The sequence below is a fragment of the Rhizophagus irregularis genome, chromosome 28, assembly GCF_026210795.1.
Source record: "Rhizophagus irregularis chromosome 28, complete sequence".
NCBI classification, from domain to species: Eukaryota; Fungi; Glomeromycota; class Glomeromycetes; order Glomerales; family Glomeraceae; genus Rhizophagus; species Rhizophagus irregularis.
Genome location: NC_089456.1, coordinates 285,453 through 308,807, shown reverse-complemented (window position 1 = coordinate 308,807; position 23,355 = coordinate 285,453). Strand labels below are relative to the sequence as shown.

Here is a 23,355-nt window from a genome sequence, read left to right as displayed (position 1 = left end):
ATTCAAAGTACTTTTTTTACTAATAAAAGTTATTTATCTTTAAAGAATAAGAATTAAACTTAGTAAAAATAAAAAATTTTTAAAATTTATTGTAATGATTATAAAATATTTTGTTTATTTAATATTTAAAAAAATTTAGATCTCTGAAAATCTAAGGTAAAATTTAATATAATTTTAAAAGGTCACTATATATATATGGTAAAATTATGAGATAAGAAAGGTTGGTAAAATTACTAGTAAATCTGAAATTTTGCCCAGAGACCTTTATTAGAAGTAAGCGGGGTCCTGCTGTAAGTATCACTAAACTATTCTGTGTTTTTTATTCTAATATTTCTCTAGTAATCTGGTTCTTATAGCTATTTTTTCTTCTTTCTCATGACTTGTACCACACTCAAGAAGTTTCTTATATACTTGAATATACATGGTAAGGAAGATATACAATCTAACCAAATCCAGTGCTTCATATCGATTGGGGATAATGCCTTTTTCTCTGATTCAACTAGTGAAATTACATGATTCTTTGTACGCATTCCCACATTCAGTTCTTGGCATAGAAGACATTGAGTCATAGGATTAAAGATTTCTGCATTATCTACTGGCTCATCAAGGAGAGAACCACCTAATGCAGGAAAGTACGTATTTGAGACCATGTCACTTATACCCTTCTTGCTGACTCCCTTATACTTGGACTTTGTAGACTTGTCTGCCAAGATATGACTTTGCACAAATATGGTAGGATTTAGTAATAATGTTTCCAGAAGTCTTATCCTTGAAAAGCCTGATAGTCTTGGTCAAAGACAAGGACAGATGCACTAATGATGATAGGTTTATTGAGAGTTATACTAGCCTTTCCCATATGTGCACATGGCCCCTGAATATGAACAATTTTTACATAGTGAACTCCGTCTGAGAAATTGTCAAAGTGTACAAAAAAATTTTGCCCAAATGTACGACATCAGCAAGAAATTTTTTATTTTGTATGACAAACGTTTAATATTCATATCAAAATTTAGCTAAAATGTACATCCAAGATAATTAAATAAAATTCCAAATATACTTATAATTATCATTATATTAACTATCAAATTTTATATATATGTAATTAAATAATAATTTTTCTTATTTATTATAATATAAAAGATGCTGAACTAATAATAGTTTGGCATTTTTATATATAAAATCGCAAAAAAATACCAAACAATTATTATAGTTAAAAGTGTACACCTAAAATAAGTATACGACAAAGCTTTTTTTTCACTGACTATAAGTGTACGACAAAAGTAGCTACACGTGATCGCCTAAAAAGGAAATTTGTGCCACAGTATGATGAAACTTTTCAAAATTTTTTAAAAGTGTATGACATGGTTCTTAATAGTGTATTCCAGGGTTCTATGTGCACCAACAAGTGTATTGCCAAGTTGACGAGAATACTTGAAGGAGGCTTATGAACATTCTTTTAAAGGAATTTCTTTTCATCATTTTCATTGATCATTCTCATAAGCTTGACGTCTTGATACTTATGTACATTCTCCATAGTCTTGCCATAGACTGATGAATTCTTGGCCTGCTGACATAAGTTTGTATTTTTTGTGATATAAGGTGCTAACCAGTTAGTCTGTTTGAATGACAACTAACGTAATGGAAACATAATCTTTGTGCTTTCTCAGGGAATCATTTTCCATCTAAGTTCTTAACAAGTTTCGCAATATATGAGCTAGATAGACTAATCCTTTTTTACTGCAATACTTTCTATGGCAGGAGGTAAGTCTCTCAAATAGTCATGGGTCTTGAAAGTGCACTTTGATATTTAGGAAATATCCACAGGGTAAATCTGCTGGTGTCTTTAGTACTCTTTCAAGAATTTTCTTCTGAAATTCTAGATAATCCTGCAAGTCTGGAGAAACTATGCTACTAACTTGAGACACGGTTTTCTTGGAAGTACTGGAAAACATATTGTAGGAGCTATTTTCTTCACCAAATAATATCTTTGCATGATCTGGCTTATACTGTTTCTGAGAAATGACAATGGCTACCTTGTAAGCTGACTGTCATGCAGTGCTAGTATGTTTAAAATCATACAAACAAGTAAAGGAAAGAGGAAGCTTGTAGGCAATTTTGAGAATTGGGAGGTCACACTCAGGGCCGTAGATGCTTCACAAGTTTTCCTTAGTACTGAATAGTGTCAACACTCTGTTCCTGCCTTGATGAAAAAGCACAAGCTGAAGGCTAAAAATACTCTGAATAAGTTACTGGACAAAGTTTGGATAGTAATATACCTAAGTAGAAGGATAAGAAATCCTCGACCAAAGTTGCTAAAGATGAAAACCAGTTGAAGAATCCAAATTCTCAGAAGAAGGCAAAGAAATCCTCAGGTTTTAACAGAGATTTTTACTTTATTACATAAATTAAATTAGTCTGCTAGTTCCCATTTATGGTTAGTTTTCTAATTCAGAATTTTTTTACTTTTTATTTTACTCTATAAGCCCTTGGTTTTAGAGGGGGCTTGCCCCAGTTGATTCCTTTATTTTACCCAGTGTGTATGGGTTAAACTAGGTGGCATAGTTTCACCTAGGTATAGCCTTTCTTTTTATCAAAGGATGAGGTCTGGTGGCATAGAACTTATAAAGGATCCAATTTTGGATGATATTTCGTCCTTTCGTAAGAAATAAAATTAAATAAATAAATAAATAAATGCCAATATTTGTTGTTGCAAATTTAAAATATTCTGGGCCTGTACTTGCACCTGGGTTTGTGAAATCCTATATTGTCTTTGCCAGTTTCGTGCCTGATGCTCCAACATTCTGTATCAGCATTTATAGCATAATATCAGCCTGTATACATTCCTTCTATGCTCAGTTAAATTTGATTCTGTTAGTTTGCGTTTATACTTAGATTGGCTATTTGTATTCCTGCAATATGTGCTTGATGCTATTGTGCTCATCACATACTTTTATTAAGTCTTGATTAAGAGCATTTTTACGCTCTGATTGGATACGAAGAATTGGGAGGAGCAAGAGCGAGTCTGCAATATTATAGTCTATGATATCCCATATATAGCATTGGATTATACTATTAAGCTTTTGGGTTAAACATTAACACAAGTATTAGACTCTTTGAGGTATACCTGTAAGATGGTTCCCTGCAAAATGGACTTTATGAGAAAGAAAGTAATGTGAAAAGTTCCAGAAGAAATGACAATTGTAACAGGACCCTCAGATTTGAGTTTGCGTATTTTGAACTAAAAAAATCATGAAAATCTTTCCTTTTTTAGATAATTTCTGATAATGCCGGTCAGAATTTTATTTCCTCTTATAGTATCTGACTGACATTATCATAATTCTGGCCCTGAAAAAATGTGTACAGCTCATAGTAAAAAATTTTTTTCATCACCTGACCCCTATATATATATTTCTGGGTCATATTGTAACTTTATGGATTGACTGTAAAATAAGTGAATTTTTTTAATGCAGTGTGGTGCTAGCTTATTTAAACAAGTAAAGGAAGAAGAAAACTTGTGACCTATTTTGAGAATTGGAAGACCAGGAGCGTGTAGTCACGTGATTTATAATAAGACTATCAATGGCGCAAAAATTTAAAATATGAAGCCCAAGAACAAAAGTACTTTAGTTTGAATAATTATGTATTATTTTATTATTATTTTTGTAAAGACATGTGAAAACATACCTATAGAATACAAATATATTAAATTAATTAATGATAAAATGCTTTTTGTTAAAAAAATAATATTATGTTTTCCAGTAGAGAGATTCTAAACTTTCACTAAGCGATTCGCAACCTTTTTGGAACTTCTTTTGATATTTTCTCCAAAATATAATATTTAAGTCTAAATAAAAACTATACCTGATGAACTTTTAGGTTCCAAAAGGTAAGAAAATAATATATTTTTTTTAATATTTAGTAATTTACAAATGTTTTATTAGACATGAATGTTCTGAATAACACAAAAAAATTTTTGCGCTATGATAGTCAATTTAAAGTCACGTGATTACACTCTCCCCTGGGATCTTTCCCAGTATCGCCAGAAAATTTTTTCACCCCACGTGACTTATGTGACGCGATCAGTTTTACTATTGTTTACTCATAATATCCTCCACACTCACTCTTTCCACTACCTTTCCACCACTCTTTTTTCACTATTAAAACTTTGTAAAACTTTGACTATTCGCAGTTTTTAAACATTTTAACTAACAATATTAACTTTAATATGCTTTTTTATAACTTTTTTAATAAAAGTCTTAGAATACATATTTGTTTTTTATTTATTAACTTCAAAGTGTATTCTAAACATTTTAGTCATAGATAATTGATATTCATTATTAATTAAAAGTTATTTAGTGGGTCTAAAACTATTTGAATATTAATTTTCATGAGTTATTCGCATTTTTCATAATGATACTAACTTGCAAATTTTATTTTTTCTGTTGCATAAATTTAGAGCGTATTTTAAGCAATTTGATCAAAGAAAATCGACCTTCATTATTAATTGAAAGTTGTTCAGCGGATCTGAAACTACTTGTATATCAATTTTCATAAAAGTACAATCAGTCTGCCTGGAGTTATTTACATTTTTCATAACAATACTAACACGCAGATTTTTATTTTCTAACTTAGAGCGTAATTTGAACACTTTAGTCAAAGAAAATTGAACATTTATTATTAATTGAAAGTTGTTAAAAGGATCAAAAACTACCTGCATCTCAATTTTCACAAAGGTATAGTCAGCCTATCTGAAGTTATTCGCATTTTTCATAACAACACTAACTAGGAATTTTATTTTTTTTTATTTCCTATCTTTAGAGCGTAATTTGAGCACTTTAGACAAAGGTAATTGACCTCCATTATTAATTGAAAGTTGTTCAGAGGGGCTGAAACTACTTGCATCTCAATTTTCATAAAGATACAATTAATCTATCTGGAGTTATTCACAATTTTGTAATATTTTAAACACGCGAAATGTTTTGTTTTTTTCACTTTGGTCAATTAAGTTTATAATAAATTTTATTTATAAAGTATATAATAATATAACTGTTCAAATTTTTTACATTTTTTTCTAACATTTAAAAGTATATAAATGTAAATATTTTCAAAATATAAAAAAAATAGTAGTAAAAAAAATGGTAAGATGTGAAACAAATATTAAGCCAATTAAAATTTATGTATCACATAAGTCACGTGAGGGTGAAAAAATTTTCTGGTGATACTGGGGTAGATCTCCCCTGGGATGAAAATGAAAGAGAAAATGGGTACTGATCAAAATAGTCCAAATTGGCTATAAATTGATTGGCAGGCTGATTGACACCAATTAGAATATCCAAATTGTATAAATTTTAGTCTGAATTGCTTAGTATTTTTAATCTAAAATATTTACCAAATTGCAGTAAATTTATTCTAAATTATAGTAAATTTTGATAAATTGCAGTAAATTTTAATCTGAATTACGATAAATTAATTTTATTCAGAATTGCAATAAATTTTCTATTCTAAATTGCAGTAAATTTTATTTTGAATTGTGTTAATTTTATTCTGAATTGCCGTAAATTTTATTCTGAAGTATGTTAATTTTATTCTGAATTGTAGTAAATTTTATTCTGAATTGTAGTAAATTTTATTCTGAATTGCGGTAAGGCTGGACCAAGTGGATACTCTGTTTAACATAATCCCCTCCTATTTAGTCTGAACAGAATAGTTTAACATCATCATTTAATATTTTGAAGTCACGTGATAGTTAACAAGTTTTTTTAAAAATAAAGTTACATTTTTGATTAAAAATGTTATTGTTTGCCTATTATGTAAATAACTACCATTTATTATGTAAATCAAAAATAACTATTACATAAATACCACCTTACTTTTACCCATAATGACCTTTTTACACGAATATTTTTTAGGTATTTTTAGATCTATTTCCCTTATAAATTTCCAGGTTTATGACCTTTTATTTTCAAATCCAATAAAAAAATGCCACATTTTGTAGTACATCACTATATCTGTACATGTAGAAGAAGCATGAAAAATTGTGATAAGTTCAAAAATAATGAAAGTTGATATTAACTCAAAAACTTTCAATGATATTTTTGAACAGCTTGCTACTGGGAAGTTTTATCTGCATCCGGTTGAAGTTTATATCAGCAAAGATGGCACGTTCTGAATGTTTGTTCAAGATGGGTTAAAAGACGAACTTTCTTTAATGTCTACATTTGCATATACACATATCAAGTTTGTAACACAAGTTGAAGAAGAATTACCAATTGATAACACTTCAACTTTGGCAGCTGCAGCCTATTTTAATGCATTTAACCGAATTATGCAAAGCTCTGCATAGCAGCCTTCTTTACCATTATTAAAAACAGAAGATAATCAAAATAATTTACTATTTAATGATATTATATGATTATTGCAATAAAGAAAAGTCAAATAGAATGCCAATCTGCATGAAACTGCAGGCAAAAAATTTATTGAGCGACTGGCAGCATTAATTTGGTATATCAATCCACATTTGGATAATCCTATAAAAAAAGAATGTCCAGAAATTATAGCTAAAAACATTTAGAAAATGTTTATTTGTCCAGAATATTGCAATATTCTGGATGTTGGAAAATTTTTATTTTCTAGAAAATGTCCAGAAAATGTCTAGAAGTATTCAGACCCAGCATCCAGAAAATGTCCAGAATATTGCAATTTTCTGTTCACTTCATCTTCCAGTTTTATTTCAAGAACTCTCATTATACAAACAAAATACCACTTATAACCAATTCTATCATCATGGTAAACACAAAAAAGAAAAATTGTCACATGCCAAACTGGAAGAACTTGTCCAATCATTATCAATTTCAGTAATACAACCTTGGGCTTGCAGTAAAGTTTGGGAATTAATTATTCAGGAGGTATTAGAATTAATTCAAGTTGTCAAAAAATATTCACATTATCTTAATATAGCAAATGAGCGGATGCAAGAAATTCATCACAGCTCGAGATCCAACTGTTGATCTCAAGGTCTATACAATTAATAGTACCATGCATATGGAAAGATATGGTGAATTATCAGAATTTTTAAGAAGTAAAGAAGATTATGAATATGTTAATTTACATACATATATTAAAGAATTGCAATTTGTATCACTAAGACAACTATCTTGGAACATTAAACTATATTTGGAAAGTTCCTTCTTGTTTTAATGACTGAGATGAGACTAAATTAGTGCAAATAATGGCTAGCTTATAAAAGCTTTTACTTAAATTTTACACACGACAAATGTGAAAAAATGCTCTTCATAAGGTAATTTTTTTATAATTTTCATATTTTTACATTACAGCAGATTGCAAAATTGTAAGACCATCATATGATTTTTTAATTTGAAAATTTGATATTTTGAATTTTCAAAAACCAGTAAAAAATCAAGTTAAAAACCTGTTTATTCAACTCCTTAAATAAAAATAGAAATATATCATATGATTCAATATAAATAAATTACTTTAAAATCTATATTAATTTTAAGGAGTTAAAGTTATTACCAAAATAGGTATTTAAACTTGCTTTTTTACTAATTCTTGAAAAATTCAAAATATCAAATTTTCAAATTGAAAATCATAGGGTGGTCTTACAATTTTGCAATTTGCTGTAATATTAAAAATACCAATTTTAATTAACAAAATCAAATTATAGTATTCTTTCATTAAACAAGTTACTCCAGCAGTTTTACGTACTCTTTATTATGATCTTACCGGTGATGCAGCAGTTACAAATGATGTAATTAGTAAAGATATTGAAAACCATTTGCGTATTATGCTAGCCTTAGAGGACCCGTCTATTATAGTTGATCTTCACATTAATAATAGATTTAAAGGATCTACATTCAATGCATTTTGGGATGAAATGGCTGGTTTTTTCAATGAGATAAGATAAATTTAATTTTATTTATCTTATTTTTCATATTTACCAATTCTAATCCACATTTTTTATTTAATTTACTAAAATTTTAACTTAGAAAATACTTGCAGTTGATGATCATTATCACCATGATATTTTGTATATGTCTTTGGCTATGTCAGTTTTTCTACTCCACTTCCTAATGAAATTCAAATTCCCTGTGAAGAATGGATTAGATTATAATTTTCTCCTACTAATCCTATTGCAGCTAGTGCAATCCATTATACTGGTTGATTCAATATCAAATTTCAAATTCAAATACTTCTTCAGAAAGAACATCCTGATTCTCATTATTGTATATGTTTGTTTTACTATTTGCGGGAATTTGCCATTAATTTGTGCAGATGACAAATACAAGGTTCCTATTGGTGAGGGAGTGGCTACTTCTACTGGAGTTCGTAACAAAAAATCCATGGTTCTAAAAAAAGCTAATTTGGTTGCATGTGATCACGATTTCATTAAATTATCATTGACTTCTTCTGTTATTTTTATTTGCAAAGTTCTCTTAAGTATTGAAGAGTCATTTTATGATGGACAAGTTTTCATTAACCCAGTACTGCTATCTGACATACAACAGAATTTTTTAATGCAATTTCTGCTTATTATTAGGGATGGGGACGGTTCCATCGGTTCCGTTCCGGTTCTGCTGAGCGGCGGAACCGGCTCCGAGCTCAGTTTCATGGAACGGCTCTAATCGGTTTGAGTCAGTTCGAGTCGGCTCGAGTCAGTTAAATTTGATCTATAATTAATGACGATCCAATCATCTACATTCGTTACTAATTTAGTAATAGCCTTAAAAATATTGCCAATTTAATTGGTTTTTTAAAGTTGCACACTTTGTTTAAATAAACGCAACTGAAAAAAAAAAAATTATTGTAATTTCGGTAATCGCCTCTTTTTCTTATGCCAAATAAACCAAGACACTTATTATTTACTATTATATATTTGGCTAACTTTATATATTTATTTATTAAAATGTTTTTTTTTTGACATCAGTGAAAAATAACGAAATTCGAGTTAGTGGCATTGTAAAGTAAAGTAAAAAAAAACTGAATAACAGCTAGGCTAACTGGCTAAGTAAAAAAAAATTATTATTTGACTAGCTATTATTAATCCAACTTTTCATACACAGACAAACTCTTGCAGTTTCCGGCAATAAACGATTCCGGGTTTTAGTGATTGTATTTCCAGCTACCGAAAATGCTTGTTCTGATGCAACACTTGTTGCTTGAATACAAAGAAAATCTCACGCAATGTTACATAATACCGGGAATTCGTTAGAATGCGCTTGCCACCATGTTAGAGGATCGGTCTCCTCATCAATCGGTAGTTGAAGATACCGATTCAATTCTTAGAATTCTACTGCTGGAATTACTGGAGAAATTTCATCGCTGGTTTGGTCAATTTCTTCATTTATTTGTTGCAATCGTGCAAAATACTGGCGTGTACTATTAGGAGCATATTGTTTTGTATTCGTAGGTAAAAACCATTCTTTATATGTATTGTATGTGTCTTGAATATGTTGGAGAGCGCTTAGTCTTGACTCATCCGAGAATATTGTAAGTTTATTTCGAGGGTCCAGAATTGCATAATCATCCAATATTGTCTTATTTTCCGGTGTATCAAAGTTGCCATTTCACGTTGCGTAAAGGTCTCATTTTCCATATTTTTCGTTAGATGTGCCTGGATTCCCGAAAAAATAAAGCGAGTCTCACCCATCGTTGGATAAGATGATGCTCACAAATATTTGGTAGCTTTTTCTAGGGGTTCAAGAAGTAAGAGCGTATCCTATTTAAAAATAAGTAATATTAATTTTTTTTTAAAAAAAAAATTGGTGCATTATTTTTTTTTTAATAATATTAAATTTTCTAAAATTTAATAGAAATTATTTACTTTGATAGCAATCCAATCGTCATCATTTGGGTAAAAAGCATGAATTGATCGATTATCAGCTACTAGTAAAACTAGTGCTGGTTCAAGTACCTCCAAACGCCTCAACATATAATAGGTAGAGTTCCAGCGTGTCTCTACATCAATAATAGGTTTAAGGTACTTAATTTCTTTTAAGTTGCACAAGAGGCGAAGATTATCACATAGACGGGTCGAATTTTTAATGCTATTCATTAGTTTACGAGCCTTTTTAATGGAATCGTTAACTAGTTTTAGTCCCTCTTTCACACCTAAGTTTAGGACGTGTGCAGCGCACTGGTAGTGAGAAAAAATCATGGATGAAAACCCATCATCCATATCTAAAGCAATCTCTCTCCCGCAAACTATCATAGCAGATTCATTATCTGTTGTGAGCGCGACGATTTTATTGGAAATATTGAACTCCTCCAAAGTTTGCATTATTTCTCTTGCCATATTTGCTCCAGAATGGCTAACTGTAAAAGGGACGATATCAAGAAGAAAATTCTGGAGTTTCCAGTTGGAATCCACATAATGTATAGTGAGTCCTAAAAACGCCTCCCGATTTATGGTAGACGTCCACATATCTGCCGTTAATGCGAATTTTCCTTCAATTTTATGGAGTTCGTTGATAACTGCGTCTCTTCGGTTTGTAAATGTAGTGATTATTAAGTCTATTTAAATAGAAAGAAAATTAGATGTTATTATGTGAGTTTTAAAAAGTTTTTTAAAATAAATTACCTTTTGCCTTATGTCTATCAGGAATAATATATCGCGGGCAGAAAAAATTGATGAACATTTTAAAATAATGGTTTTCAACAACCGTGAATGGCTGAAGGTCACAGATCAACCAATCAGTAAGGTATTTATCGTGAATTTGTTGTTCTTCTTCATCAAAAGGATCTCTTTTTTCAATTACAACATATTTTTTCTTAGGTACACTTAAACTATGTTTATTAAGATGCTTTCGCAAAGTACTAACGCTCGTTGTTATTCTGTATCTATTGGAACATATTTTGCAAATATTATAGCCTGGAGCATATGACGGATTTTTATCAAAGTATTGCCATACAGCACTTCCTAACGTAGTTGTTATATCCGAAGCGTCAGTATCTGATCCTATATTCATATGTGACAACTGGCTAGCTGTCTCATCAAGGTCTAAAACATCTTCCCACTCTTCATCAAACTCTTCATCATCAAGCACTAAATCTTCTTGGTCGGGAACAAATTCTTCGTCACTTAATGACATTCCGAGATGAGAGTGGATTTTTTTTAAGTAATCTTTTTAGATTATCAGTATTTATTTATTACAGATTCTTTTTTAGGCAAATCATCATATTGATAGGGACGATTATGTTAATTTCATAGTGTACGGGATCAAATACAAGTTTCTTAACCGATTAATTATTATTTCAACTTAAAGGAACAATCAAAATTTCCTATTTTGTATATTTATAATTATCGTAACTTCCCGTTTAATTCAAACATTTTTCAGTTCTTTGATTATTGGTGAATTTTTTCGTATGGTGTTTTAAAAAATAATCGTAAGAATTAGAAAACTTTTGTTTTTAGCATCTAACCGACGTAAAATATATTTGATCTTTGACGAATAATTGAAATGGTTATATTATTTGTCTTTTTATTATTTAACTGAAAAAAAAAATTAAAAAAAATCAATGACGTAATTATGATATAATATTTATATTATGACGTATTTCCGAAAAATAATATCATCCATTTTTGATTTCAGCCAATTGGCGTAACAAAAAATGACCATTATAATATTATATATAATTATAAACCGAACCGAACTGTTCGAGTCAAACGGTTCAGTTCTAGAGAACCGGAACCGGTTCTCAGTTCCGGCTCAGTTCTCAGTTTAGAACCGTGCTCGAGCCGCTCATTTGTGGAACTTCCCCATCCTTACTTATTATCCATAAACAATTCCTCATGGTGGTCCCAACCATCAAGTGACCTATGGATCAGTCCAAATTTCTTTAATTTGTTTATTTCTTTGTGGGAATTTTGACATGTTAATTGTTCTTTGTACAGCACCCCACCAAAATTGAACAAATCCTGCTAAAAGAATTATGTCAATATTAAATTTGGCCTTATAGGGAGTAGCTTTAATGTGAGAAACAATGTCAAAAGATATGGAAGTGTTGTTTGGAAAAGTTAATACACTAGAAGAAATCCAAAATTTTGCAACAAAATCACCTCAATTAGCAAAATTCAATTACTTTGATTCAGAAATTTCTTAAAGATCGAACAGAGAATCTTCATTTACATAATGAACAATTTATTTGTTATGATCCAGCTTAAGAATTTGCCATTACAGAATTTTCAATGTAAGTATTTATAGTGAAAATATTTATGATTTTTAAATCAATACTTTATATTAATGTCTTTTTTTAATTAGACAATTTTAATGATTGATCAAACATTAAAAATATCTGAAACTACCGCTGATATTCTTTCTAAGAAAAATCTATTCCAAAATTTTATAAGAACTCATTGCAAGATATGCCATTATTATTTTCAGGTCCTATAAAAAATATTTTTGATTAATCTATAATACACTATTAAATACTGAATTTTAATTTTATTTTATTACAAATAAAAAAATGCAATGATATATCTTGTACTTTATGTAAGCCAATCCATCTTCCTCATGATATTTTTGAAAAACTGGGAAATTTTTCCAATCCTCTATGCCATCAAAAGGTAATTGTCATATTAAATATAAACAATATGTAATACGATGGCATTAATATTATTTTATAATAATAATATAGAAAATGATGACCATTACACTGCTTTCAATTCTGTTCACAATACGTGAACGTCACAGACCATCTTTGGTGATTAAGCTTTAGAATCTGCTAAGCGTGTCCTTAAGGGTCATACTTTTTTTAAAGATACCCCATTCAGCATAAATAGAATCTGAATGATTTATTGAATCTACAACAATTACAGTGGTTTTTCTTTTTCAATATGTAAGGTGTTTTCATACAAATTTAAATTGTTTTGATATTCATTGAGATTCTGTTCTTTCAATAACAGTGACTGTTAAAGAAAACTAATTATTGCAATTGGATGCTGATTTATTAGTTAGCTCAACTCGTGAAATTTGCAATAACGTATATATGTTGATTTTTAAATTAATGTCAAAAATAATCTGGCTGGTAATCTGCAGCTAGATTAGCTTGATATATCAGTATGATTGTCAGTTGATGAAATAAAATAAAAAAATTAGGTATTGTGAAAATTGAACCAAAAAAGTTGTGGGTTGGGGGTTGTGGGTTATAGGTAAAAGGTTGTGCAGCACTACCATCTTAAATATATTTTTTTGTGCATTTTAAAATAAATCTGTTAATGTTCCTAATTTCTTTTCAATCTGTTTGACTCATAAGCATTATATTTACTGATATATTTATTAAATTTACTGATATATTTATTTATATTTATTAAATTTACTGACATATTTTATTTATTTTGTAATTTACTAATCACCTTGGCAACTGGATTTTTTAATGGCCAATCATAGCCTGATTTCGTCCAACTAGGCGTGCTATTCGGCGCCATTTCTTCAACATACTTACTAGGCTTGTACACCCGTTCACGCTTTTTGTCACCTTTTGTTGTATTACTGTCAACATAGTACAAAAATCTGTGCAACTTTATTTTTAAAATGAATTAGCATATGCCAGTTATATGTAACCCATTTCAATAAATTCACTTACTGTACATGAGCGCCATCGCAGGTTACGCATGACGATTATGTTTTGTCTGTCCACACTTTCTGAAATTTCTGGTAATTATTGGCCGCAATTCTTCATTACTGAACTTTTGAATCAACGGATCATTAAGGTTTCTTAAATTGTTGATGGTCTTTGATCTTTTTTTTCTTTTCTATTTGATAAATAAATAATGATGATTAGGATGATTAGTAAAATATAACATTTACCTCCAATCATCGTGAATTTTGGTGTTTCTGTTCTGTTTCTTTCTTTATATCATTTTCTGATTTATTTTTAACCTGAAGATTGTCCCTTTTGTGGCAGTGATCATCTAGTATATGATACCTACCTTCTCCTATGAGGTAGGTGTCAAGATCCAATATTTTCATTAAATTTGGCACAATCGTTTTAACTACAAGATCCTTTTGAGACTCAAATGTTTTTTCGATATCTAATTGAGTTTCCTGAGGCATTCTTGCTAGATTCCAGAATAGATCTCTCTAAAAATATATTATTATCAGTAAATTTATAAAAAATATAGCAAAAGTTTTGTTTACCCTTAATGCTTCTCTTAAATCTTTGGTCATTTCAGATACATATTGGTATCGTCGTTCTTTTAACCTTTTTCTTTTCTTGTCATTTCTTGGCCTAGAATCAGAATTAAGAATTTGAGTACCTTTCAGGTTTAATTCTATCAATTGTATATTAACCATTAAGCAGTGAATCAGAATGTTTAGAATACAATAAGCAGAATTATATGATATACTAAATATACCTAGTTCCGATTCCAATTTTGATTCTGATTCCTCTGATTCTGGGCTGCTTTTTGTATAAATTTATAAATATATATCAGTTTTTAATAAGTTAACTGACACGAAGGGTTACTTACTCTTCCTTATGAAAACTTTATTGAAAGTTATGTTGAAAAAAAAAGAGAAAGTTTTGTATTGGTTAGCCTCTGAGTTTCTCTTTGAGGCTTCTGAGCCCTAAAATACGAATAAAAAAGTCCAGTTCTTTATCTATTAGGAAGCCTTGTTGGTAGAGGGCTCAGAAGGATTTTATAACTTTACTTACTATAAAGGACTGAAAGAACTGAAAATTTTGACCAAAAAAAAAGACTTTTATAATATAGTAAAAAAGAAAGATGTTTCGCTTTGCAATATAATTAATTCGCAAATATATCATTTTTAACCCACCACGCGGTGCTGACCTGCAACTGAATCATTTGAGCAAATTACCAAAATGGATAGACCACATGATAATTTTCTGGTTTCGCTATAGTAAAACCTGATTGATATTAATTTTTCATCAATACCCATACAATTTCCTATCTTCACATGCCATTTAGCAATAATAGTCTATTCAGACCAGATTAATATATGAAATTGTACATATTAAAAGCTCTTTATTTATCAATTTGGACATTCATAAATAGACTATAAAATACATACGTAGAAATTCTCAATTTTTTCATTGAACGCTTCGATCTTACTAAAACATAATCATGTCTACAAAACTTAGAAATAAAGTATCATGTGATTGCAAGGAATGCAATGGCAAATATGTTGATGAAAGAACCAGAAAAAGACATCTAGATTTAGAGTGTCATTTAGCATCTAGTGTTTCCGGATTTGTCACTTTTTTACCTAGAAACAATCGGATTAAGCCAGCACATACTGTCTATCATAGTCTGATCATAGAAGGATCATCAAGATCAAAAGAAATGACCAGACAAGAAGAGTCAACATCATTTAATAATAATTATGAATCAGATTTTGCCAGTTTTATCCCTCAAAAAAGGTGTAGACAAGACCAGTTTTGGGAACTGGAAGCCAATAAGGAAAGCAATGAACTGATTAATGAGTATGAATATGAAGGTGACATTTCTCCAGAAGACAATATGGATTTGGACAATGATCCTGTTGAACAATTTTCTGCACCTGAAAATGGCATATCCCAACACAAATGTTAATATTGCAGATTCTTGGATATTAACATGATATTTAAATATCAAGCAAGATTTTACTTGCTGGATGTTGCACTAGATTCTTTGATAAAGTTTTTTCATCAAGTATTAATGGATGCTAATCAGACAAGATTCAAAGATTTCCTGTCTTCTTCATACAATTAAAATTTTAAAAAAGTATATAGCAAAGTAAATATAAATCAAAAGTGTGGCATCTTATTAATTTTTACATAACCTAATTATATAATTTTAATATAATTTTTTAATTTTTGTATACTATATTATTAATGTGATAATTTGAAATTTTGGCCGATCACCAGTCAAAAATTGATGGCCAGAGCTGAATATGCAAGGCCGAAACTTAAAACTTTGCATAAACATTCCTTTATTTACAAAATAAATAATATAGGGTTTCAGCCCATAATACAGGTTTTTTACTTATAGAGAATTTAATCAATTATTTGTTATTAATAGATTTTTAATAAAAGAGCCAATTTTTCTGTTTAGATCTTGAAATAAAAGAGTAAATTATTTATTTTATATTTTTTTGCCATATATTAAGCCTAATCTTACTAGATTTTTTTATTTACTTTTTTTTGTTTATTAAATTTATTAAAATGTCAAATAATAATACACAAACTTTTGAGAGGATAAAGTATCAATTCCTGAGACAAATATTGAGTTAATTTCACGTGGAATATTTCTTTGCATGTTTCATTACAATAAATTTATTCTTAATGAAAACTATAGACTAGAAAAAATGTTGCAAGTTTGTTCTCATCCAAAACATGAAATCTATCTTAATCAATCACATAAACCATCAAATTCCAGCTTAATTAAAATATTTCAAAAAGGCTTATCAATATTCTTGGATTAGATGAAAAAGCTAAAATTTGTAATAGATGTAAAAAAAATACTGATAAAGATTCAGAATATTTGCAAACTGAAGGATATCAAGCACCAATTCCAATTAAACCAAATAATCAAGATAATATAACAAAAATTGGGACTCATACTTATGCTTTAAGAAATGAATTAAAACAATTAGAACTAGATTATCAAGAAATTATTTCACAAATATCAATCTCACATGAAGTAAGTTTAAGTGAAAAGATTAAAAAAATGTCTGGTATTTTATATAAAAATCAACATCAATTGAATCAAAAACCTATTTATAATCCAATATCTTTTAAAGAAATGTTAGCAGCAGCTGATAAAGATTTAATTGGTTTTTGCTAAATCTGATAAAACAAATGAAAATAATAAGAAAAAATTAGTTTCTTTATGCTATTTTTTTAGCCAGTATTAATAACAAATATATTAATGGACTTAAAGATGATATTGGATAATATTTACAAACTTCTGGAACATCAGCTTCTTCAATTGATACTCTTAATAATTTAGGATTTTCAGTAGCAAGAAAAACTGTAGATCGGCAAAAATCATTAATTGCAGATGAACATCAAGAAACTGTAAATAATTACTGTTTACAAAATATTGAAAAAATGTTTTTTCTTAATATTGATGATTATTATAATATCCACTGACGAAATTAACCAATGTTGACACAAACACATAATATTTTTCATTTTGTAACTATTTTATTAAATTCAAATCCCAATATTTTGAAAATACCTGCTTGCTGAATTAATTATTAAAAATTTTAATGAAATCTTTATGAGTAAATTAGTAAATAAAAGTTACTATGAGCAGAATAAATGTGGAAACAATTTTAATAGAAGATTCTTATGAAAATAGAATGGAATCACTTACTGTTCATAATTATGATGGCCGTATTCAAAACCATCAGGAATTAAGATCTATGGTTAATAGCAAACTAATAGATGTTATTTTACATCCTTTACATAGCACAAAAGATTATATTGAATAATGTGCAAATCTTTTATTTAAAGTATTTGAAAGGCTTAAAAATAATAATGAACAAGATTATTTAAGCAATTGTATAATTCCTACAATTTGTGATTGGCCAGGTCATAACCGGTCAAGAACCTTTGACCGACCGACCGTTTGACCAACCGGTTAACCGACCATTTGACCGGCCGTTTAACCAATCCTGAAAATGTTTGCAAAACGTAATTTAATAAATAAATGTTTGAAATACTTAATAAAAACGTTTTCGCAACGTTTTCTATTAAAATAATTAAAAAAACGTTTGCGAAACATTTTTTTTATTAAATTAAGTTTCGCAAACATTTTCAGGATTGGTTAAACGGTAGCCAGGACAAGTGAACATTAGAAGAGCTATAACATTAAGAAATAGTAAAGGATCGGAATCTGGAATTCCTTCAGAAATATTAAGTTTAATTCCTATAATTGGTCCACTTTATATATTCCTTAATAGTAGATAAACATTATTTCAAACATATCATTTCTTTTTTGAAATGCTATATTATAATTTATTTGGAGAAAAAAAGATTTTATCACAAAAACCAAAACAAACAACAATTAATCTTATATTAAACTTGACATTCCAAGGTTGGAAAAAGATTTGTAATGTTGTTATAAAGCGTTTTGGAAATTCTAAAGATGCAGAATATAGGATGATGAGATATTTATTAGATAATTCTATACCTCTTACTTTGGATATTTATGCAGTTCTTTTTAGGAGTGGATTTTTTGAAGGATATTTAGAAAGTGTTGTAAAAATTTGGATATTATTTTAAAGGCTAAGAAGACATAATTATAACAAGGCACCACTTATATTTTTAAGTGATGTATTTTACTGGACCTCAAATAATCATCCAATAATTAATATTTTAAAAAACAATTTGCCAATTTTTAATGATTATTTTGTTGAAAATTTCCATAGTTCTATTAGAAATCAAACAGCTGAATCAAATTCTATACAACAAATTATCCAAAAAGCAAAAATTATTGATGCTGAAAGAACTAATAATTTTTGTTTTGTTAATTCAAGAAATCCAATTATTTCTCATACTAAATTAGATTATTTAGAAAAAAAGACTTCATTATTTTTATTATCTCTCTTTGATAATATTTATCATAATATAGGAAATACACAACAAATTAATAAAAAGAAATATCCAAATTTTTGTCTTCCAACTTTTGATGTTAATGTTGATGTAAAAGTTCTTCCATTAGCTTGGAATACAAAAACTAAACCTTTTGATAACAAATTTTGTGATGCAGAAAAATGCTTATTATCTAATAATCTAGATTTATCTAATAATATTGTTTTGACATGTGGTCATGCTTATCATAAACAATGCTTGGATTTATTAAAGAATAATTGTGAGTATTGTTTTAATTATTTATCTTCAAATATTGAAAAGAATATTATTAGCCTGAAAAAAAGATTATTTACCCCATTAAAAGATAATGAAACCCTATAGTTGAAGATGAAAATAATAATAATTTGAATGAAGATAATAATGATGAGAATATTGAAAATATATTAGAAAGAATAGAAAGCAATATAGATAATCAGTTTGAAATATCATATCAAACATAGTTAGATTATGATAGTATTATAATATAATTAAATAGAATTTTATTAGTTATTAGAAAAATTAAACAAATTATAAATAACAAATAGGATTGTATTAATTCTATAATTTCAAATAAATATATCCAATTTAATAAAATATATATGGATTCTTTATTAAAATTTAAAAAGTAACTATTAGTAAAATTTACTTAATAATGATACAATCACAATAAAATTTAATGTGCAACAAATTAAAACTAAAATTAAGTTATTTGTAAAATTTAATTTTTCCTGTTAATAAATAACAGCATTTATATCACGTGATAAGATAAATAAATGATCGACAAATGATCGACAAATGATTGACAAAATTGTGATAAAATAGAGATGTCCGCTATGCTAAGTTATTACGAATTGACAACCAATCTATGACTTATGCAGTATGTCTGAGCTGTAATACATTATATAATATAGCTGATATTGTTAAATCTTGCGGAATAGAATTAACTGTGCAAGTACCGCATGGTAATGGAAATAAAAGATGCCCCAAATTGTTATTTCCATTGCTGAATTTGAAAATACAGATAAACAGTTTGTACCAGAGACCAGAATTCAAGCAACAACTATGAAAATGGACCAATCGGGATGTAAATAATGGTATATTAGCAGATATTTATGATGGTAAAATCTGGAAAACTTTTCCAGATACTTCAGATATCCCATTTTTTACAGATTAATCTCGATTGGTTTCAGCCTTTTGAGTCATCTGTATATAGCTGTGGGCTATTTATGGGGTTATTTGTAACCTACCACGTGAAATTAGATTTAAAAAAGAAAATATGTTGATGCTTAGTCTACTACCAGGACCAAGTGAGGTTAAGTTACACAAAATTAACCATTATCTTGCTCCGATTGTTGATGAGTTGATGAGTTATTAGAGTTCTGGGATGGGATTGAGATTCCCGCCACTGAAAAAAATATCCGATTGGCATTAATATGCTGTTCAAACAACATTCCTGTGGTGAAGAAGCTCTGCGGTCACATATCAGCATCAGTGAGCCACCATAAGTGTTATAAAACAGCAACTTCAAATGAAAATAGAAATAAGTCAAATTTTGGCAGCTTTGATTATATAATTGACTGGTTTGTAGAAAGAGATTTGGATGAACATCGATGGAATGCTGAGCTTTGGAGACTATGTAAACCTGAGGAGGAAAGAAAACGTCATGTGAGCTCGACCCATGTTAGATAGTCTGAACTGCTTCAATTGCCATATTTTAATCCGATAAGATACCTTGTCATAGATCCAATGCACTGTTTGTTCCTTGGAATAGCCCATTGAATAATTAAAAAATTATGGATCAATGGCAATACAGACCCCTACACTAATTTACCAGATTTCATGAAATTTACTTAGTAATATATGCAGTAGTAAAATTGATGATTTTTGGGCTGCATAAAAATTTATGAGTTCACAATAAAATTTGGCCAAATTTTTTTGCCAATTGATTATAGTTTTTAAAAATGTAATCAGAAATACTCTATTTTAAAATGCAAAGAAATATTTATTTGTAAAGTAATGGATAATTGCAATGAGAAAATTTTTTTATATTTTAAAAATTTTTCTTTTTTGTTTTAATACTTAATAATTATAATTGATTGGTTTTTTAAAAAAAAAATTCTGGCTGAATTTTATTAAAAATTCATAAACTTTTATGCAGCGCGAAAATCATCAATTTTACTATACATTACTAAGTAAATTTCATGAAATCCGGTAAATTATTGTAGGCGTCTGTAAGATCACAAAACAAGATCTAGAAAAAATGGAAAAGCGAGCAAAAATCATACAAATACCTATGGATTTGGGGCGTATTCCAAATAAAATCACAACTGGAGAAGGATTTTCCAGATTTACGGCCAACCAATGGAAAACGTTTGTTCTAATTTATGCTATTCCATTGATGTGGGATTTGCTCGCTGAACCAGATCAACAAATTTTGGGAAATTTCATTAGAGCTTATTCTCTGCTAGTTTATCGAATTATTGACTGTGACATATTGAACGAAGCCCACAAATGTTTGCTCAAAGTTGCAACATTAATTGAAGAAAATTATGGTCCAGAAAGAATAATCCCAAACCTCCATTTGTGCCAATTGTTGCCTGGATTATGGTTCATTATATTCTTTCTGGTGTTATTCCTTTGAAAGAATGAACGGTATCCTTGGTAGGTATTTTGCAAACTGTTTAATCGTTTAGCTTGCTAATAATTTATTAAATAATATCAATAGGCTCTTTTCCTAATAGTAATCGTCAAATTGAACCTAAACTCTTATGAATTATAATGTGGCATTGGAGACTTGATAACCTTATATCCATTCAATCAAATAATGTTAAGCTTATTGAAGCTTTAAAATTAATTCAACTATGATCAACTTCTGGAAGTTTAGCAGCTTATGATAATTTTAATTACACTGAGCTGCATCAATTTAGAAAGGTATTTTTCCAAAAAGTTGATGCAACAATTGTTAGTAGTAAACAACTTCCTGGAGAGCCTGATGATATTTATCCAAATATTATAATATTGCTTACGACTTGCAATTTGTAACAATTTCTGAGTCAACATCAACCAGTTCAAGAGGTGCAATAGTTGTGCCAAATATGATTGATCAATTTGGATGGGTTAGGATCTCAGCAGAAGTGTTTAGATCAGCAATGACACCCAATACCTGAAAAATGTGAATGTTTTGGCAAAGTTTATCCAAAATAATGAAATGACTGATTTATTTCCAGGTCAGGTACAGTATTATTTTGAACATACTTTGAGAATTTTGGTAAACTTAAAATACATCGATTAGCATTTGTTAAATGGAATAAACCAGTGCCAAACCAGAAAATCTGATATTATATAAGTATTGATAGTGATGAAAAAAGCTCAAATATTGAACTTTGGAGCAATGAATTTTATGAAATAGAGTGAGATTGTTTAATTCCAATTCATTACTTATATAGTCGCTTTGTATCTGGTGAATTTGTAATTGGAAAAAGAATCCTATCACATATAATGCTGTAATCCTAATAAATTGGCAGTTTCACTTATGAGAATTTTTACTTACAGTAAATATGCAGATTTACTTTAACATTTAATGGAAGTGTATGATATACTATATTTTTATTATGTTAATTATGTATGAGTAATTAATTAGTTACACGACTATTTCAATTCAAGTAACTAAAATGATAAATGATAAAGTTAAATAACCCTTTAACTGTTGTTAATATACAAAAAAGCGTCAGAATATCAAGACTCGGGCTGGTTCAAAGGACTCACAGCATCCAAATCAACCGGTCCAGAGAACTCATGATTATGGTCAAATATTTTGGAAAGTAATGCATACAGCAGGTACTGAACTCAGAAATATAATCCAGGTATTATATTTTCTAACCAATACGCCACTGCAGCATTAAAGTTACAATAAAAAGTTCCAATATAATTTATATTTATCTGATTGAGTCTGTAAACAGCAATAAAATCTTGCTGATTATAAAAAGAATCATGATAAAATAAGTTTATCAGCTTTCTGCTGGTATCCTTCAATTTTAATAGGTCAGTGAAAATAAAAATTACATTCAGTCAGTTTCTTTTTTACAGTTATCAATTTTCTTTTATATAAACTGATTCTACTTTAATATAATAATAACATCTCTTTAACAATTATTTATAATTATTGGTCTTTCGTACGAATATCACAATTAGATATTGAAAAAACTAAAAAAACAGTTGAACCTCAGAACTTTCTTACCTTTAAACGCTTTGATTTTGTTTTTTCATTTGTAGAATCATCACCAATTGCAATTATTATTGACACTTTCTTGCCTGCAGCAATGATTTTCTTATAATCTTCAATAAATTTATTTAATTCCTTCTATAACAGTAATATATTCAACTGGTTTGATGGTTATAATTTTAGAAGTAGAAGTTTTCTTTGTAACTTGATTTGATCAATTCCATAGTCTTCAACTTCAGAAAATTCAGAAATATCATGCTCATCATCTCCATCAACAAGATCACTAGATTTAGTATCTTCAACGTCAATAGATATACTATTCATTTTGTTAGTAGATTTTTCTAATATCTTCTCTTTTTCAGCAAGTACTTTTTTTTTTTAGTATATATGTCTTTTCTTTTAGCTAACTTATCATTACCTTTCAATCTTTGAAATTTACTATTGCAATTAGAACAAAAGGTGAAAGAAAATGGAATGTTAAAATTGCTATTGTATTGAAATTTTTCGTTAGCAGAAAAAAGAAATTGGTTTGCCAT

At 28.8% G+C, this 23,355-nt stretch overlaps 6 protein-coding genes across 6 annotated transcripts; 3 read left to right on the top strand and 3 right to left on the bottom strand.

Annotated features, from left to right (window-relative positions):
- Positions 1–356: 356 nt before the first annotated feature.
- OCT59_018721 (uncharacterized protein) lies at positions 357–650 on the bottom strand (the record flags this gene model as incomplete). Its single annotated transcript, XM_066135580.1, has 1 exon — positions 357–650. The coding sequence occupies one exon, from the start codon at positions 648–650 to the stop codon at positions 357–359; it is 294 nt and encodes a 97-aa protein (XP_066004854.1).
- Positions 651–13,832: 13,182 nt separating this feature from the next.
- On the bottom strand, positions 13,833–14,312 carry OCT59_018720 (uncharacterized protein; the record flags this gene model as incomplete). Its single annotated transcript, XM_025324622.2, has 2 exons — positions 13,833–14,099; positions 14,157–14,312. The coding sequence occupies 2 exons, from the start codon at positions 14,310–14,312 to the stop codon at positions 13,833–13,835; spliced, it is 423 nt and encodes a 140-aa protein (XP_025185207.2).
- Positions 14,313–15,103: 791 nt separating this feature from the next.
- Positions 15,104–15,571, top strand: OCT59_018719 (uncharacterized protein; the record flags this gene model as incomplete). The annotated part of the gene is made up of 1 exon (XM_025324623.1): positions 15,104–15,571. The coding sequence occupies one exon, from the start codon at positions 15,104–15,106 to the stop codon at positions 15,569–15,571; it is 468 nt and encodes a 155-aa protein (XP_025185208.1).
- A 611-nt stretch (positions 15,572–16,182) lies between these two features.
- Positions 16,183–16,804, top strand: OCT59_018718 (uncharacterized protein; the record flags this gene model as incomplete). Its single annotated transcript, XM_025324624.2, has 2 exons — positions 16,183–16,220; positions 16,420–16,804. 2 exons carry the CDS (start codon positions 16,183–16,185, stop codon positions 16,802–16,804), a joined length of 423 nt encoding a protein of 140 aa, XP_025185209.2.
- Positions 16,805–17,967: 1,163 nt separating this feature from the next.
- OCT59_018717 (uncharacterized protein) lies at positions 17,968–19,058 on the top strand (the record flags this gene model as incomplete). The annotated part of the gene is made up of 3 exons (XM_066135579.1): positions 17,968–18,225; positions 18,277–18,838; positions 18,940–19,058. 3 exons carry the CDS (start codon positions 17,968–17,970, stop codon positions 19,056–19,058), a joined length of 939 nt encoding a protein of 312 aa, XP_066004853.1.
- Positions 19,059–22,990: 3,932 nt separating this feature from the next.
- Positions 22,991–23,355, bottom strand: OCT59_018716 (uncharacterized protein; the record flags this gene model as incomplete). The annotated part of the gene is made up of 2 exons (XM_066135578.1): positions 22,991–23,187; positions 23,259–23,355. 2 exons carry the CDS (start codon positions 23,353–23,355, stop codon positions 22,991–22,993), a joined length of 294 nt encoding a protein of 97 aa, XP_066004852.1.